The 19,210-nt window shown below is 40.0% G+C and overlaps 1 protein-coding gene across 6 annotated transcripts in view; it reads right to left on the reverse strand.

Annotated features, from left to right (window-relative positions):
* TENM4 (teneurin transmembrane protein 4) overlaps positions 1–19,210 on the reverse strand; it is a 611,632-nt gene that overhangs the window by 169,325 nt on the left and 423,097 nt on the right. For all 6 annotated transcript variants that reach the window (XM_061990604.1, XM_061990638.1, XM_061990629.1 and 3 more), the window contains 2 exons: positions 17,143–17,357; positions 12,112–12,322 (listed from right to left, as the gene is read on the reverse strand). In XM_061990604.1, coding sequence (XP_061846588.1) covers positions 12,112–12,322; positions 17,143–17,357 — 426 coding nt within the window. The remainder of the gene's footprint in view (positions 1–12,111; positions 12,323–17,142; positions 17,358–19,210) is intronic.

Consider the following 19,210-nt stretch of genomic DNA (forward strand, 5'->3'; position numbering starts at 1 on the left):
CAACCTTAGCAAGCCACATATTCTTTCTCCTAGACCTGCTTGTCCAGGATAAAGCTGTCACCTACAAGCTCATTGCAATAACAGCTCTCTTTCACACAAATGCTCCCTGTCATTGCCCTGACTATGCTAGCAATAATTTTAATAGGAAGGCAAGCAGTAGAACATGAAAGGCAAAGAAGATTCTGAAGCTCTGTGAACACAGTTAATTTACTTCCCAGTTGCAGAGCTTGCAGTCTTGTTTATTTTTCAAAGAAATGATGCAAGTGGATTGAATTTCACTGCAGGGTAGGTTGGATCCTAAGCCTAGAGAACTGTCACCTGCCCTTGTAATTGTGATAACAATGCCATGGGAGACATGGAGGTGAGAGGGGATAAAACAGGTTTCGGATATCTCGAAACATCAGACTTGACATTATGAGCCAAGAAAAAAAAAAGGTAAAAAAAAGAGAAGCCCTGAAAACAAAGGAAATGTGGAAATGCTGGGTCTGGTATTCTTTTGCTCCTCCTCTTCCTTCCCCAGCTGAAATTTGAAAGGGCAGATTCCTTCTTATGGTACATCCTCACCTGCTGAGATTTCGATTTTTCTGCTTCATTTGTGTTTTATAAGGCTTTTACATTTTTAGCTCAAGTAATCCACACCTGGCAGTCAGGGATGTGAAAGTCTTGACAGCATCATGGAAACTCAGTCATTATTTCTGAGTGCTCTTTCACAGTTTCCTCTTCTGTAGGGCACCTAGTGTGATGCTGATACTGCTAATGCCACTTGATGTTGTGCCAGATTTGGATTTTTTCCCTTTTTCTGAAGGCTGGGAGGTCTGTTTTAATTAAAGATCCACGCATATAACCCTGTGCTGCTCTCATATCCCAGTGGAACTCTAACCTTCACATACAGCTAAATTAGGAAAAGGGCAACAGGCAGACAGTCCTTTAAACAACTCTAAATCACTCCTGGTTCTGGAAAGTCAGAGCAAAGTACAGTAATCACAGGATCCAATTGCATGTTAATCTGCCCCCACTCTTTTTCTCTAAGAACTATAAAAAAACACCTAATTTGCAACGGCAGATACCCCACATCACCATCAGTGTACTAACAGCAAATACCTGCTCCAGCCAGCAGTGACTCTGGAGGATGGATCATTTTAAAAGGTGACGGTGAAGCACAAAAGGTTTGGCGTTCAGCATCAGTTTGGGTTTCTTATTGAAACCATCAAGAGCTGCTGAGTTTGCCAAATTTGACAGTACATCATGTGAGCACACATTCCCTTGAGTTGTCTTACTTTTTACTTCTAGGCCTGCCTTGAGATATCTATCCAGGTACTCAAATGGCTTTCACCACAATAATGTCAGTCTTTCTCACACTATTTCAAGCACATTCGACTCCAGGCCCAGCTGGAAATAGTACAAACCCAGCTTTTTGTGTGTACTAGTTTTGAACTTCTGTTCTAAAGACACAGAGACCAGGGGGGAATAGTTTGGGGAGTAAATAAAGAAGAGAACAAGCCCAATCATTTCAGAAGCCTATGCTACATTTGGTTTGAATTTGATTTTTGAGAGCTTTATCTTACCGATTCATTCCTTTCTCTCACTGCTTCCTTTTTAAGAAGAAATCTTTCCAGTGCACAATGCCTTATAATCTAAAGCTATCAGATGCTTGAAAGCATAAGGTGCAATGGGATTTCAAAAGCACTTGGGCACTGGTCTATGTATACTTCCATTTAAGTTAATGGTGAAATCTCTCCTGAGTTCCCTAGGACCAGAATGAAGGCAACTTTTAGATGTATTTCTGTTGTTCACATGGATGCGTGTGGAACACAGTTTTCTTCCTTGAGAATGTGAGCAATGCTAAAAGCATGAAAGAGTCTATGAAATACAGTTCTTAAGGAGCCATACACTGACCATTTGAAAAACCCCTCTGTTCTAAATCACTTGAAATGTGATCACAAGTTAGAAGCTAGCTGGGAAAAAAAAAACAGTAAATCATATTAAACAAAGGGTAGCTGTCAGTCTGAAGCATTCTTCTTCCTTCTACAGTTCAGCTTCTATGCACAATGACACTTTAATCCCATACTTTTAACATACATATGACACGATCCAGAAAGACAACACCAGAAGATTCCTTTTCTTTCTAGTTTTCCTTTATTTTTTTGCAACTGGAGTATTTTTAAACCTGAATTTCACTCCAGTAAATGAAACTCTCATATCCCCAATTTGCCCAAGGGATTGCAAGGAATTTTTTTCTTTTTGTTCCTTCCCACTCTCATAAATTGTTACAAACTAATACAGGAAACAACAATTATTCAGCCTTCAGGGTTCAACTTCTGGAGCTGCACTAGGAAGGGGGAAGTTACTTCCCTTTCAGCACGTTACAATTTCAGCTCTTGTAGCTCAGGGCAAGGCTAAAGCCAGCCTTGAGTTTCATTTTAAATGATCTAAGTTGGTGTATTCTAGGGCAAAAAAAGGCAAAGGACCTCAAATGCAATCTCATTTGGTGAAACAAATGCCATGAAACCTTGTCAATGTTAAAATTTTGGGTTCATTAAAGATTTTTATTTTACCCAAAGTCTTTTGCAAATATGCCCAGCCTGATAAATAAGGGTGTACTGGCTGGACTGATGTCTGAGGCTCAGTTAGGCTGGTGCTTGGTGCTAGGGATATGCCCTCAGGTATAATGTCTGGCCTCCAGCCAGCACTACAGAAGGGCCAGAGTCTTCTCTAGGTTTTCTGTAGGGATCTGCCCACCTGAAGAAATGCCCTCAGTTCCCTGGGGCATCTCAGGTGCTGCTCTATGACTGTGCTCAGGCAACTGCCTTTTTCTCTCAGTGGCATTCGATCAGGGCCAGAGAAAAGCAGAACTCATGGCTCCATTTCTGCCTCTTGCAGACTCGCTGCACAAACTCGGTCAAGTCACATTCCTCCTCAGAATCTCCAGCAAGCCCCATAGAAATCAGTTTACCATCATTTATGCAACTCTTTTTCTGAGACTGTTATAGCACTTAAAAAGGAAAACAGTCAGATCTAATACATACGTGTTATGCCAAAAGTCAACATTTGCCTGAAGTTACTGTATAGACCATGTCCTTCTCATCCCACTCAGCCCCTGTGCAAAGGGAGATTGTGCCAGTAATTCCCAAGGTGCCAACGTTATTGGCTTCTGTTCTCTTTTGTGGTCTTGCATGTAATTGCATACACTTTTTACACAGCCTTTGGAAAATGAAGTCTTTAAAAAGTCTGTTGTTCTAGTAAAGAAAGAGTTCTCCTTTTGTTTGCCAAAGTGGACGAGTAACTCCCCCAACCTCATTTCTGTGCTTTAGCAGGGGAGCATTCATGGAAAGAAAAATCTGCACAGAGCTGTTCTAGCAGCTTGGTAATACGACCCAGGAATCAAACAAGCTGTGCTTACATTAGCCTGCAGCCTGGGCTGCACGGAAAGACCTATATACAAAAGTGTAAAAACGAAAACCATATGCACTGATTTACACATTTCTCCAGAAACCCTCTGATAGCACGATATGCTGTGTTATTAAAGCAGAATTCTGCTGTTCAGGGGGAAAAAAAAGCAAACTGAAAAGAAGGCACAGAAATAGCAGAAAGAAAGAAAGAAAGAAAAAGGCTTTAACTTCAGTATTAAATAAACCTTTTCTTGACCCTAAAACTAAAGTAATTACCCCAATCAATAAACCTTTTGTACAAGCTCTGTCAGATCAAGAGAAGTTGCCTGCCTGCAAAGAGCACACTGACAAGCAAGTTCAAGGCTACCAGCTCATGTAAGTACAGATGTAGGCAAAGCTTTCCAAAAAGACAAATCTACCTCCTTTTTTCTCCTGCTTTAAAGCATGATCAAAACCAGACAAAATCTGGACCATTAAAGACATTCAGATGTCTGACTTCTACTTATCGGCATCCAAACAATCTTTACAAACATGGCTTAGCTTCTTTAGTATAACAATATAAATGAAAATAAGATAATAGGATATATTGCAGGAGGAGTGCACATATACAAACCAAAGAAACCCTGAAACAAATCACAACGAGAAAAAGCTCAAGTGTGGCATTTAACAAATTAATCTGTCTCTGCTTTAAAGCTAAGCTGGCTTTACACACTTGTACTGGTTTTGGCTGGGACAGGGTCAATTTTCTTCAGAGTACATGGTGTGAGGCTGTTTTGGATTTGTGCTAGAAACAGTGCTGATAACACAGGGATGTTTTGTTACTGCTGAATAGGGCTCACACACAGTTAGGGCCTTTTCTGCTCCTCATCTCACCAGTGAGTGGGCTGGGTGTACACAAGGAGTTGGGAGGTGACACAGCCAGGACAGCTGACCCCAACTAACCCCAGGGATGTCCCAGGCCATAGGATGTCATGTCACCAGATGAACCAGGGGAAGGAGGAAGGAGCTAATGTCCAAAGTGATGGCATTTGCCTTCCCAAGTCACTGTTCTGTGTGCTGGAGCCCTGCTGCCCTGAGGATGGCTGAACACCTGCCTGCCCATTGGAAGTGGGGAATGAATTCCTTGTTTTGCTTTGCTGGTGTGTGTGGTTTTTGCTTTACTTATCAAACTGTCTTTTCTTCAAGCCATGTGTTTTCTCACTTTTACTCTTTTGTTTCTCTCCCCATCCTACCAGGGCAGGGTGAGCAAGTGGCTGTATGGGGCTGAGTTGCCAGTTGGGGTTAAACCACAACCACGTTGGAGTTTTCTACTGGTAGCTTTGACTTGCAGAGCACCAATGAAGATACACTCTACAAAGAGCAGCTGTGGAAGTTCTTACAGCCAAGTATCTGACCTTTACAGGCTTCTTATTATTTAATTAGCTTTGAGATGCATTCTTAATTTCTCCTTTCTTAGAGATGCCTTAATTCTTCAACAAGAAAATCCTGAAATAATAATTTTGCCTGCCATTATGTCTTGGGAAGCAGACTTATCATGTAAGAATTGTTCCAGACACTTGCAGAGACAAAAAAGGTCATTGCAAGTAACATCTAGATTTGAAACAACTGGTCTGACTTCAGGTTTCTCGGAAGTGCTGCAGCTCCAGCAGAAGCAGGCAGAAAGCTGCAGGTAACATTTGGGGAGTTGTGTGCCATAGGATCATGTGCAAACATTACTGACTGAAGCTGGAGGGGATTTAAGAACCAGGAGTCATCTGAAAAGGCAGACAGGAAGATAAACTCCAACACTGGAACATGATCATCCCCTTGGCTCACCTCACCGAGGAAACAAGATTGTTCATCAGTTTTAGGGAAGCTGAGGTTTTAAGGGGCATATCACTATCCATCTAAAAAATATCATCAACTGTTTTACTGAGAACAGGAAAAAAACCCCAAACCTCTGGATACAGGGAGTAAAAATTAATGTGAAAACTTTCACCTCTGCACAGCCCTCCTTCCATTTCCAGACCCAGGCTCAGGCTGTGTTTGCTTTTTATTAAGCCCTATAAAGCAAACAGATTAGATGTACACACAGGTCGGATGATAAAGTGAAATCTCACCAAGCACACTACTACACCTGCTTGGAGAGGGGAATTCTTGCAGCTCACTGAATGCTCAAACAGAGGGAGTTCACCCCTCCATTTCTGGCTCTCCAGCAGGCTGGGCTGGATTTGGCTAGGATGGAGATGACAATCTCTTGCCTTCTTGCCATCCTTCTATGTGGAGTAATTAAATTCTCACTGAACGACCTTAACTCCTGTGGCCAGCCAGAAGCTTAGTGAACCTACCTACCTGATACCTGAACCTACTCTGTGGATATACGTAGCTTTTCAATCAAGCAGACCTGTCGACTTAGTATCATTCACAAGACCAAATTCACATGGGAAAAAATAACCTAACATAGCCTGGCAGAGACTCACAAATGCCCTTTTGCCTTCTACTTGAATTGAGTGACTTTTCTAAATACTACCTGACTGAGACCTACAAGCTTTATCACACTCAGAGAGGGTCAGTAAGTGCTGAAAGTGGGAACCAAAGCATCAAAAAAGGGGTGGAACCAACATGAGGGTAATCAAAAAAGGCACTGACCATCTGACAGAGGGTCTGTCAAGCAAAGGCTCATAATGGGAGACACAGAGCTGAAGACAAAAAAACTATTTGCAGAGCTTGCAAAGCTCTGCTGCTATTTTGCAGGACAGAGATCAATAACATCAAAAATGAAGTTGTGAGTTTCTTCCTTGCCATGATTCTCATGTTGCTATATTCCTTTCTCTGTACAGAGTAAGAAAACAGTTGTGAGTCTGGGAAAGAACAGGCTACTAATTAAGTATCTGTAGAGGGTTACTACAAGGTGGAAATACTCAGAAGTTCCTCTATGAAGAAGAGGAAGAGCTCTGATAAACATACTCATGTAATAGGGAAGAACACCTCTTGTAGTATCTGAACATTTCCATGGAGCAGCTGGAGTCTCGCTAACAGGTAAAGGGTCCTCATTCAGCAAAGTACTTATTAAAACTTGCAGCCTCTTTTGCTGGAGAGTGGAAGGAGAAGTTCAGAAAAGGGTTGCTGGAACATTAAAACCACTGTCCCTCAGAGTCCTGAAGATCTGATCAGACATGAAGGAGTTTTCAGTAAAGTCACTCAGGCATTAAGGAGCTAAAAGAAAGCGCAAGCCAGAACAGAAACATCCCGTGTAAGTCTGCAGAGTCTCCCAAATCCTCAATATTTACATGAAACCAATTCAGACTTTTCCAGACATTAGCAAAGCAAGTGCAAACAAAATGAATGTCTTTGAGACTGTAAATGGATCATACTTATGGGTCCCTTCTGAATTGGAAGTTGATAGAGTTTAAGTTAGCCTACACATAAGCGGCAAGAGTAAGGAAACCAAAAGCTCTTCCTTTTTCCCTTTCTAAGAAGCAGCTAAATACAAAGGCATTTTCACTCAAAGCAAAGGAAAAGTCATTCTTGTCACCTCTCACACAAGGAGGGTTTCCAGTCCCATGCTTGCCTCTGTGCCCTGTAATTTCTGCTCTCCACTAAGCTCAGCCCTACTGTGAACTGCTCTTCTGTTGGTATCCTTCTTGTGTGTGAAGTGCTGTCCTAGGGACTATGTGGGGGTGGGTTATATTTTAGGTGATTGCAAGAAGGGAGCTGGCCTTTTGATGTATATTGCAAAGTGCTGTATGTGCTGGCAGCCCCTTATAAATAACGCCAGCAGCTCTCTTTGCACTTTGATGGAGGAAAGTACTTACAGTAATTTTCTTTAGGCATAGGAGAGGGAGTAGGAGGAACAATGGTCCTTTTCTCAGACTTAAGCATGGCCTCTTGCAGAAGATAAAAGAGAGATAAAACCTTGCATCCTATCACCTGTGTTCTCCATGTGTTTCCTGTTGCTTGTTCCGTGACATTTCTCTCACAAACAGCTGATTTTGCTTTTCCTTTGGATTTTTCAGTGGTCCTGCACAGTCAAGTTTGCCTGAAGCTCAACAGTAACAGCTGCTGGAAGACTCTTTCTAACTCTGTAGACAGTTTTTAGGCTCTCAGATGTTTCTTGCTTCTACTGAGCAGATTTTTGGCCAGCATCTCTGTCTCAGATGTGCCGATTCCAGCTGATTCCTCAGCCTACTATTTTGCTCAACTTACACAAGATTGCCTAGAATAAATTACCACCATGAGGCAGAGGTGAATCCACAAGGCGCTTTTCAGAGAAGTGTTTCTATTAGAAATTTCAGAAAGTGCCACCAATGTGATTTACAAAATAGTTAATGTATTATTGAGAGACCTTGATTGTCCATTCCTTTATAATTCTTGCATTGTAATTCAGAGAAATGGGATATAGAAATGTTATTAACAGCTGAAAACTTTGCTAGAACAATCTTTTTTACCCCTCCACCTGAACTGCCTGTATTATGCAGAAGTATAAGCTCTGACAGGCATTATAATGCTGTATTCTCCCCAGGTTTACATGCAGTGGCATGTGACAGGCACACATTTTGACATCACCTAATCATTCACTGATGATGATTCTGCATTCTTTTAGGAAACAGGCTAAACAGCCATCTCCTGCTTTCCATATCAGTGCTAATGTCCCTGAGTGGATTTAGTTACAGCTATATCAGATTCCCAAACTGTATGAGGGACAGCCCCACAATCTATGAAATTAGAAATCTGGGAACATAGATGCTTTTTTTCCTCCAGTTTTCTCTAGAATAACAGAGGCCAAATCACTCCAGACAAGTGCTGCACAGTAATTGCAGTTGATATTGTCACACAGAGCCTGCAATGATTTCACTGGCTCTGAAAGGTTCAGTCTGTTGGAACGAAGCAGATATACTTGGAAAATCAGCATCCTTTCCAATCAATAGTTTTATTCCTGAAGTGAAAAGCTATGGTCTTTCACTTAGGTGAGTCTTCACTCACAAGGGAGGTTTTCCTGAAGGAATGACTGCATAGTTTGGCTTTATGATTATTATCATTACATTCAACATTATCAATAATGTGCTTTCTACTATTATCTCTGATTATTTATTAATACTTACTGCATTTTCCCAGCCATTCTACCACCTTTGCAGCATCTCTGGGGAAATGTCACTCATCTCAGTTTTACACAGTGAGTAGCTGAAGCATGAGCCTAGGCTGGGTCACAATTAGCACATCAGTCAGAATTCAGGAGTTCCAGGCTGCTGGTCCTCTTAGATCACAGGCTACTGCTTCTTACTGCATCACAGCTATACTTTTCAAACACACTCTTACTGTAATCTTTACGTTAGTGCAATAGTAAAGGGAGATTTTTCTACATGCTCCTGCCACAGAAATGAAATTCAATGGCAGCTTGCCTCTGACAGTCAACACAACTCCTCTGCAGGTTCCTCACCCCACACAGATAGATCTAAGGCTCACATCACTTGATTCATTTGTTTGGCATTGCAATTTTACACCATGGTTCATAAGCTCTGTGTCAGGTTGCTGTATCCTCTTTACTCTGGCACTGACAAAAATTATAACACTCCAGTACTATGGTATTTATAGACTTAAAATCTAGCAACTCTGTCTTGCTAAACCTCATGAATACACCGGAAAGGTTCTGAAGCATTGTTGCACATTCACACAAAACACCTGCCTTGATTCTTTTATTTTTCAAAACAAGTTGTTGAAATCTAGACTAAGAAGGAAGGTAACAACTTGTTAGGCTATTACATTTTGTTTTGGTACTTATAAAAATGGTACTTACAAAATTGTTGTGCTTATCTGGCCAAATTCCAGTCAAGAAGCCATATCTTCCTACTTAAATTTTTTATTTACCTCAGGTGACTTTCAAAGTGCACAGTTTGTGCCTAAAGAGTTTTTCTTGTACACTACAGCTTTGTGTGATATGCAACTGTCATTGGGCAGTAATACCTATGTCTGGGGCAAAGCTCTCTCTTGCACAGCAAAAGAAAACCATCCAGAATACATGATGGGCTATATATCATGAGAGGTTGTGGAGTCTCCTTCCCTGGAGGTCTTCAAGACCTGCCTGGACACTTTCCTGTGTGACCTGATCTAGGTGGGACCTGCTTCTTCAGAGGGGTTGGACTGGATGATCTCTAAAGGTCCCTTCCAACCCTACCATTCTATGATTCTGTGATATCATGGACTGTTCTGCTCATCATGAGGTTATGACGTTACAGCAGAATATAAACTAAAAAAAAACAGGCTTGGCTTAAAGACAGTCTGACACAAAAAATTCCATTTCAACACAAGAAAAAACTCTTTCACTTTGAGGTGAGGGAGCCCTGGCCCAGGCTGCCCAGGGAGAGTGTGGAGGCTCCTTTCTTGGAGGTCTTCAAGACCTGCCTTGACACGTTCCTGTGTGACCTGATCTAGGTGGGACTTGCTTCTGCAGAGGGGTTGGACTTGATGATCTCCAAAAGTCCCTTCCAACTCCTACCATTCTATGGTTCTATGATTCTCACCCACACCATCCTCCTAGTGTTCAAAGGGAAATTAAGAATGTTTTGTCTTTGGTTGGTTGGTTGGTTGTTTTTTGGGGTTTTTTTTCTTTTTCCCCATGTTAGTACAACAAGGCCAGAAGAACAGTCTGGCTAGGACACTTAGCATCACTTTGAAAACATGAACAAAAGTAGAAAGAGAAAAAAAAACCAAGAAAATAAATGACTGTGCTGTAAAGGTGTTTTCCTCTGTAACAGAAATTACTGATTTTCCTGTCATGGAAAATTTTAAATTGAAGAAATTCTTAAAAAAGGGGAAAAAAAGTAACAGTCAGACAAATCCCTTGAAGTTCTGAGCAGAAGATGGTCGGTGTAAGTAAAAGCTTAAATTGCTAGAGTAAACTAAATGAAAGTAAATCTGCATTCTATAGAGCAGCCCTTCAATTTCACAAGCTAACGTGCAACTATTTCTGGTGTTGCTTAACTGTGAATAGGATTGAACAAGTGAATTTCCAAGTTTAAAATGTAACACTGAGTATTTTAGCAGTGTTTCCACTTCTGCATTAGATAAACTTTAGCACTAAAATGGAATATTGAGATCTTTAATGACTTTGTTTTAATAAGACCTAAACTTTTAATTAACCTGCCAAGACAAATTACAGCCCATAGCTCTTAGGTAACTTGCAGACAGCTGAGACTCAACACCAATGCCTCTTCTGGGAGAGGGATTAATGGCAGCTTTGGAATGAGTCTGCTTTTTTCGGCAAAGGAAAAAAGTCCATTAAACAATCACTGTGGCTAGAAGAAAGCTGAGTGCTAGTTTTATGGAGCAATCTTTAAACTGCAACTAATTGAATTTGGGTATATGAACAGTTTCAGTGGGTCAGTCAAATTTAAAATTAAATATTACTGAATCAGAAACAGCTTCTCATATTTACAGGGTGGAGGAATAATGCTGATCTGTCAGGCAGCCCACAGGCAGCATGCTTTCCTCCTTGACAGCAACAACCAGTGCCCAGTGCGCTGAACTGGCAGAGTACTTTACTGCCAGAGAGACCTACTTAGTTCATCTGTTCTTAAGAAATGTCAGCTTCTTTCTGTTAGCAAAAAGAAACAGAGGTTCCTGTTATTGTTCCTAGCCTTGCAGTGCTCTTTATTGGAGTTCTAGACCCAGTACTCTGCCTGAATCTAACAGAATCACAGAATCTTAAGGGTTGGAAGGGACCTCAAAACTCATCCAGTCCAACTCCCCTGCCCACAGCAGGACCACCAAGAGTAGAATCATAGAATTATAGAATGGTAGGGGTTGGAAGGGACCTTTAGAGATCACCTAGTCCAACCCCCCTGCAGAAACAGGTCCACCTGGATCAGGTAACAAAGGAACATATCCAGTGGGTTTTGAAGATCTCCAAGGAAGGAGCCTCCACACCCTCCCTGGGCAGCCTGGGCCAGGGCTCCCTCACCTGAACAGTGAAATAGTTTTTTCTTATGTTGAAATGGAACTTTCTGTTTTCCAGTTTCATCCCATTATCCCTTGTCCTGTTTCTAGATACTATTGAAAAAAGTGCTGCCCCAACCTCCTGACACCCACCATGTAGATATTTGTAAATATTAATAAGATACCATTCTATGATCCCCCCTCAGTCTCCACTTTTCTAGACTAAACAGCCCCAGCTCCCGCAGCGACTTGTCCAGGTGGGTTTGGAATGTCTCCAGAGGGAGACTCCACAATCCATCTGGGCAGCCCCTTCCAGTGCTCCATCACCCTCACACAGAAGTTTTTCCATATATTTCTTTGGAACCTCTTATGTTGTAACTTGTACCTGTTGCCCCTTGTCAGCTTGAGTAACTTTGACAGTGTTCAAAGGCAGGACTGTCTGTCACAGAAAACTGTTGCAAGGTGCTGCTGAGTGCTATTTCATCATTCCCACACCTCTGCTCCAGAGGAAAAAAAACCCAAATCCAACCAACAAAATAAAAAACCTAAATAAAAAGATCAAAGGAAGAAAATAAAGCAGGGAATTTCAAGCTTGTAATCCATCTTTGGCACTGAGTAAAATCTCATTATGGATACAGTTACTAAAAAGGCCTACAAAATACTTAGGAGATATTTAGGCCCTAACAGTATTCAGCTTGTTGCTGAATACAATCCCCTCCAAGGGAAACACACAAAGCAGCCGTACAATCTGAGTATGTGCGTTAATACCTGGCCCCGAGGCATACTGAGGAATAACACAGGAAATCCTTACCAATAGCAGTAGTAAGAAAAGAAACCACTTCCGATTCCTTGCCATCATTGTAGAAGGCCAAATGCCATATTCCTGAATCTAAATACTGGATAAATCCCGTCTCATGGCTGGACAAGGGCACAAAAGCTCTGTGTTGCCGCTGAGGTCCTTCTAAGCTTCTCGCCTCCTGTGTCAGTAGACGTCTTCCATCAAGGAGCTCGACAAAGTCAAACTGAAACAGAAGAGAAAGTGTCATGTTTGTGTGTATTCCAGGCTTCCTCAAGCTTTGTCTCTGGCTCTGGGTCTACAGAAGCATCATAAATGGGATTTTCTCTGGTGTGTTACCTGCAAATAACCATTTGGGAAATAGCTAGTATTTTGCTGTAATTATATGGATCAAGAAATCATCTTTATTTAGAACGTGACTTGGGGCATATTGACCCTACTGATGTGTTCTCATTCTGTAGAACCATAGACAGGGACACATGAGGTCCAGAGACCATGCTGAAATTGCACTGTAAGAGTGATGACAGGAAGACTATTTGTGAGCTTCTTTGTGTCTTGGCTAGTAAGGAAAATAGACTGAAATTTGTATCTTGCTTAACTGAGTTGTTTGCCAGAATTGCTATGGGTCACCAAGGAAAAGATAAGAGGTATTTGTAAGTAAATTCTGATAGAGGTTGGGAGAATTATTTTGCTTAGCTTGGTTATCTTAAAGCAATGGCAAAAGTGGTTAAAAGATTGTAGAAGATGAAGACGGAAAAGAGATAATATAACCTGTAAAAGTCTCATTTTAGGGGGTGGCATGTTTATTTAGAACATGTTTATTTTTTATCTGAGTAACTTCAGTTGAACAACTGCTTTGATTTTGCCACTTGTATTGTAACTACCTTTAGTTCCCTATTTAAATAACTTTTTACTGACCTTCTGCAATTGTATCTTTTCTGGTATTTTAATGGAACAAGTCAGATAGATGCCTAGCAGATATCACCAATGTTTAGTGAATGTTATCTAATCTGACTTTTATCATGTGTTTAGGTGAACAGGATATCTTGCCAGCAGAATCCAGCAGCTGAGGCCAAAGCTTTGCTTTTCTGTTCCCTGACTCCACTTGGTTTTACCTCTCTCACACAGTTGGTCAAATAAGCTTGTAATTTTTGGCAGCAAGAAGGAAAACAAGCAGAAAGAAACATCAACACTTAGTTTTGTACCACCAAATGTTGCTGCACCGAATGGATGCTGAGTGTTGGCTGAGTATGGCAACAATATTTAGACTTCTTATCCCTTTTGATATTACTGTAGCAAAATTTGGGTTCTTCCTTTGTGTTAGTGTCTGATATGGTCTTCAAAGTTAACCAAGATAAGGGCTTGCTGATATGTTTTTTCCTCTGCTGTGACTGTTCAGTTAAAAAAGAAGAGTCGTGCATGAGGGGAGGAACAACCCCATTCACCAGGACAGGCTAGGGATTGACTTGCTGGAGAGCAGCTCTGCAGAGACCAATCTGGGAGATGCTGAGGGGACTGAAGCATCTTCCTTATGAGGAAAGACTGTGGGACCTGAGGCTGTTTAGTCTGGAGAAGAGGAGACTGAGGGGGGATCTCATTAGTATTTACAAGTATATATAAATGGTGGATGTCAGGAGGTTGTGGCATCCCTTTTTTCTATTGTATCTAGTGACAGGACAAGGGGTAATCGGATGAAGCTGGGACACCAAAAGTTTCATTTGAACATGAGAAAAAACTATCTCACTGTGAGGTGAGGGAGCCCTGGCCCAGGCTGCCCAGGGAGGGTGTCAAACCTCCTTCTCTAGAGGTTTTCAAAACTCATCTGGATGTGTTCATGTTTGATCTGATGTAGGTGAACCTGCTTTTGCAGGGGACTTGGGCTGGATAATCTCTAAAGGTCCCTTCCAACCCCTACTATTCTCTGATTCTATGAAGTGCTGACATCTCTGTGGCAGCTTGAATGAATTTTCTAGAACCACTGGATTACAGTCAGAGACACACTTCTAGAAGGCATCTCATCCTATAGTTAATATCTATGAAAAATTCTGAGCATTGTGCCTTATGATCATCTATTTCTTGCTACATACTTGGTGTAGATGCTTAAAGCTTAGCGAGACGAAAACAATTTCCAGACACCAAGCTACAGTGAGCTGCTGTAGTTACAGTGTGATCTGGTTTGTGCGTACTTAGAGCTTCCTGACAAAAGTAAAAGTTTATTTTTACAAATATTTGCAAGATGCTGCTGCAGATGATGACTTTGCAACATTACTAGATGTAAATATTAATTGAACCACAAATGAATTGTTCTTTATTGCACTGTAATACATTGAGGTATTTTTAATATGCAATTACAGTTATTGCAAGCAAGGAAATCATAGATAAAATACTACACTAATAGACTGAAATTGTACAAGTGAAAAAAATGCCTCCCAGAGGCTGTGATGGCTAATCCCTAAAATTAGTAATTTTAAAAAATTGAGCCTATAGACCATAATAAAATTGTGTAACTTTTATTATGATTTGCTGAGAAGAATGAGAAGAAATGCCTTTAGTTTACAGTAAACTATTTGAGGCTTCTCCAGGCTCCATTTCTAGGACTACAGAAATTTTCTTCCTACTTATTTTTGTCTATGGTTGTTGGCAACCTCAACTAGAAGATGGATCACCACAGGCAGAGAAAGTTTCCCAAAGATAATCTGAAACAGTTTGTTGTTTTAGCAACAATATGCCTTTTCACATTTTAGCAGATTCAGGAATATATGCTAAGGGTCTAAAGCCTTGGAATCAATTCAAAATCCTGAAAGAAAACAGACTACATTAAGGCTCACGCTACAGAAGATGGATTATCTAAACAGAAGAAATATCTAATTACCTTACAGAGAAGAAAACCTGATTATCAGCTAGAATTTTACTACTGCCATTGTCTAGATAGACTGGAGAAAAATAATTAACCCTTTATTAAAAATCTTCCCAAGGAGACTCTCTGACTGCCAGTCTTGTTTATGGAATTCCTTACAAAATCTGGAAATATAAAACTCATTGGGTAGATTCGTGGGGTGCAGCAGAAACTCTGGATTATGTAAAAGAACAGATGAGATTTGTGTGATATGTATTAACTAGAGAGACAAGTTTACAAATTCAACACAGAAAACAGGTTAACTATCTAATGACTCCCAAGACTACTAACATTGATATGCTATGGTGAGATTAACCATCATATAAAATACACAAAAAGAAAACAATGTTTTAACTGACAGCAGGTTTATAAAATAAGAAATCTAGGAGAAGAGATACTTTTAAAACTAAATTAAATATTAACAAGTAATAAATCAATATTTATTCAATATCTGCAGCTTCATTAACTTATCTCTTCAGTCCAGGGTGAGTTTTGTGATCTATTAGTGTACCATAATTTTTATTGTTTATAAGGATTCTGAGCAAGTGCATTGCCTCCTCCGGCATGTAATATTGACAAACATGGCACATCCCACATTCAACATCTCATTCTCAGCTGAGGCTGATACACAATCATGCTGTTTTAAATAGGAAAGAACCTGACACTGACCAATTACTCAGGATATCCACGCAAAAATTGCATTAAAACAAAACCTGAAGCAATGGTGATGTTGGTGTGGGCTTCTTAATTGCTTAAAACATTACTAGATTTGCATACAGTGCCCTGTTACACTTAAAGATTTTGCTTTAAGCTCAAGAGAGTTGAGGTTTAGCTGTTCTGTTTTTCCTTTATATTTAAACAATTGAAGCTATTCATGTAATAACTCCTGTTTCATCACAGAAATTAATAATGATAGTAAACAAGTAAAATCCATGCAGACTTCAGATCTACAGTTGATATGAAATGACATGGGAGTTTTAAGTTTTAAATAAAAAGAGACTGATTAAAAATGGGCAATAACAGCACTACTGTGTCCCTGAATTTATGACCTGCTGATCCTATTGAAATAACTTAATTCTGAAGAAAATTAGGCAGAGAAAGTGTGGATTTATGACATCTCTTTGACATAAATAAGTTGCAGGTGTGTTAATACTTAGAAAATACCATATTACCCAGAAAGATTTTAATAAGCATATTTGTTAGTTCAAAAGTAAATAAAGGCAGGGTATTTCTATAAATCTCAAACAGTTGTGTTGGTTTCTAGACTTTTCAGTTAATAGTAGAGGGCAGAAGTAAGTTAAAACATTAATATAAACGTGGTAACACTTTGAGAACTTGTGGATGCAAGTGGAAGTAAGATGCTTTGCATTGCCAATGAGAGTTATGCCCTAATGTACTAATCAATCTGTATAAGAGCAGCTTAGAAACTGAAGTGGAAAGTAGAGAAAATAATGTACAACATCTCTGTTTAAGGTGATGGTTCTTAGGAGCTTTTCCCAGAAAGTGATATTTCGACATGGCTTTTAGTCCTACAGCTCGTGATTTTCTGTAAAAACCTGATTTGGTCTGGTTATACACCAACTGCTGAGTGCTGACCAATCTCAGTCTAATGTGACAGTCAACATAATGTGAAGTGTTGGCTGAAGGCATTTCAGCACAGGACATGCAAGTGAATGTTGCTCCTATGAGAGTGAGTGACCAGGGTCTTACTGCTTTACTGTGAGAGGGGAAAGGCAAAAGCTGAAAGTGAAAGACCTGAGGTACATGGGACTGTTTCAGAGATTATTGTTTTTAATGCAGTTTGAGTATGGCTGCTGCTGCAAGAGGCAATGGATGGAGAAGGTGGTACCTCATGCTGCTCGGAGCAATCAGCTGATACCCTCAGTGACCACTAGCCCATAAAACCCTTTTACTTCTCTGCCAGCTTGCTGCTGCCTAGGGCAACTACCTCCTTTGCCTGTGCCTATAGCCCACCAAGGTAATTAATATAAATGTTGAAATTATCATTGGATTATTTGTCTATGGATAGATGACTTTTAACACCTTGCAAGCATGCAACAAATTCTCAAAAGAAATAGCTGAAATGAAAGAATAAGCCATAAAAACATACAATTTAAGGCAAATATTAAACTGAAATGAGGTGCCATTACCTGTGTATGTGATGGTGGGAGGCCTTTTCTGCCATAGATGCCAACCAAAGCAGCCTTTCCCAAAGACACATTGAATTTCAGATGCACTGGGTGGTCGATGAACACCTGAGATCTCCAAAAGATACCAGGAGGGATCTTCTGTGTGGCTCGTCTGCCAACATCAATTTCTCCAGAGTCTATAAAACTGTCGTCTGGAAAGAAACTACTGGGCTTTCCTGCCAAAACACAGGAACAAAAATCTTGTGTTAGCCTTAGATCCTAAAAGTAATCCAATCATATTGGTATCTCTGACACTGATCTTGGGAAACGGTCTATTAGTGTCCTGAGGTCTTCAGAATACTTTGTCTAGCCAATCCATACCATTATGGGACGAAAAGTGGCTGGGTTATTCCTGGCTTCAGTAATTGTTTTGTTTGAAAACATTAACATAGGAAGAGTAACCTGGAGAAAAAGGGTCTTCTGTTTAATTTGTAACATCAAAGAGTCTGTAATTACATATTGAAGATAAAAATAAATCATCTGACATTATATCCTGAATGAATGTAAGTTCACGGATGGAGAAGTCACCATTAAATTAGCAGAGAGAAGTGTAGTAAGAGTGAGGCAGACACGTGTCACAGAATGGAATGGTAGTGTGAAGAACAGCAGCATGAACAATGCCTAAGTGGGAAAAGGAAAATGTTTCTGTATTATATTAATTCTTGACAGTGGTAACAGTCTGAAATTTGTTCAACAGTCCAAAAAAAGCTAAAGAAAAATAAAAGGAAATCATACCCTGCACTTGAGAAATATCTACTAACATGAGAGGTTTTAATGGGGTTTCAATACATTCTGTAAAGTATCTTACGATTATCCTTCTCCTTCCAGAAGAGAAGGCATCTGTTTCTTAAAGCAACTAGCAGGTTAAAGAGCCTGTGTATCCAGTGGCAATCAGGACATGCCATAATGTCCAAGGGAGTCAGCAGGGAGCTTGGCATCCCTGGAAAACCCATCTGAGAAAATCCAAGTTAGGAAACTCACAGTTCCCAAAAATGCTGGCTGCTTTGTAAAATCTGGATGCAAAGGATGCCCAGGGAACAAGGGGCAGAATGAAAACTAAAATACCAGAGTGTTGCCTTTTCAGCCTTTGCTATAACCAGTGGACACAGCTTTGCCTGCAGTGCATTAAGACAGGGAAGAAGGCAACTACTAAGCAAACAGCACTTAAGGACACTTCTAGTTGAAAACTATGCAATAGTGTCCCCTGAAAGATTTTGGCTTTAGTAATGACAGCATCATGTCCCCAGCAAGGACTAATTATTGATTTAGAAATTCAAATAAATTTGTTATCTCACCTCCACGCCATGACAACACACTGCTCTGTGTTTCACAGATCAAGCAATTCTTACAAAATGACATGGAAACTTTCAGGTGCATACAATATTTTATAGGAAAGTCACATTGTGAGAGGATTTTTTCTTCCAGAGCCTACATTTGTGAAGTAAGAAACAAAACTGTCTCTTTTTCTCCCTTATCATGGATTAATGTCAAATAGGTTTAAAATTTACTTGCTATATTGAAATGATTGGTAGAATAACAGCTTATTGTTTGAAATTATAATATTTGCTTTAATATTATATTAATTATTATGTTTCCTTAAACTTCTCCATATACCATCCCAACATAAAGTCTCCAGGAGGAACAGATATAAATTGTTAGCTGTCTCTGAAAATCTATATAGAAATTCTATTCATATTAACTGCTAACAACAGAAGTCCCTGAAGTTGTTTATTTGTAGGAAAGAGAGTTTTTCTCTCTTATTTTTTTTTGTTATGTAAAACTTTTTAGCAGAACTTTTGGTCCCAATAAGACTAAACTCTGATTTAAAGTTAGAACTGCTTAAATACACTGTTGGAGAGAGACTTGATGACATGTTTCATTTCTGCATCAAATAAATCCAGGGGGGAAATCTGCTGTCTTTTTATCCTTTTTTTCGTTCAAGGTGTGTATTAATAGAGATAACCAGAAGCAGCTTAGGTAAATGGACATCCTTTCTGAATCATTTTGTGCTAATAGAGTACAATTGTAC

The sequence above is a fragment of the Colius striatus genome, chromosome 1, assembly GCF_028858725.1.
Source record: "Colius striatus isolate bColStr4 chromosome 1, bColStr4.1.hap1, whole genome shotgun sequence".
NCBI classification, from domain to species: Eukaryota; Metazoa; Chordata; class Aves; order Coliiformes; family Coliidae; genus Colius; species Colius striatus.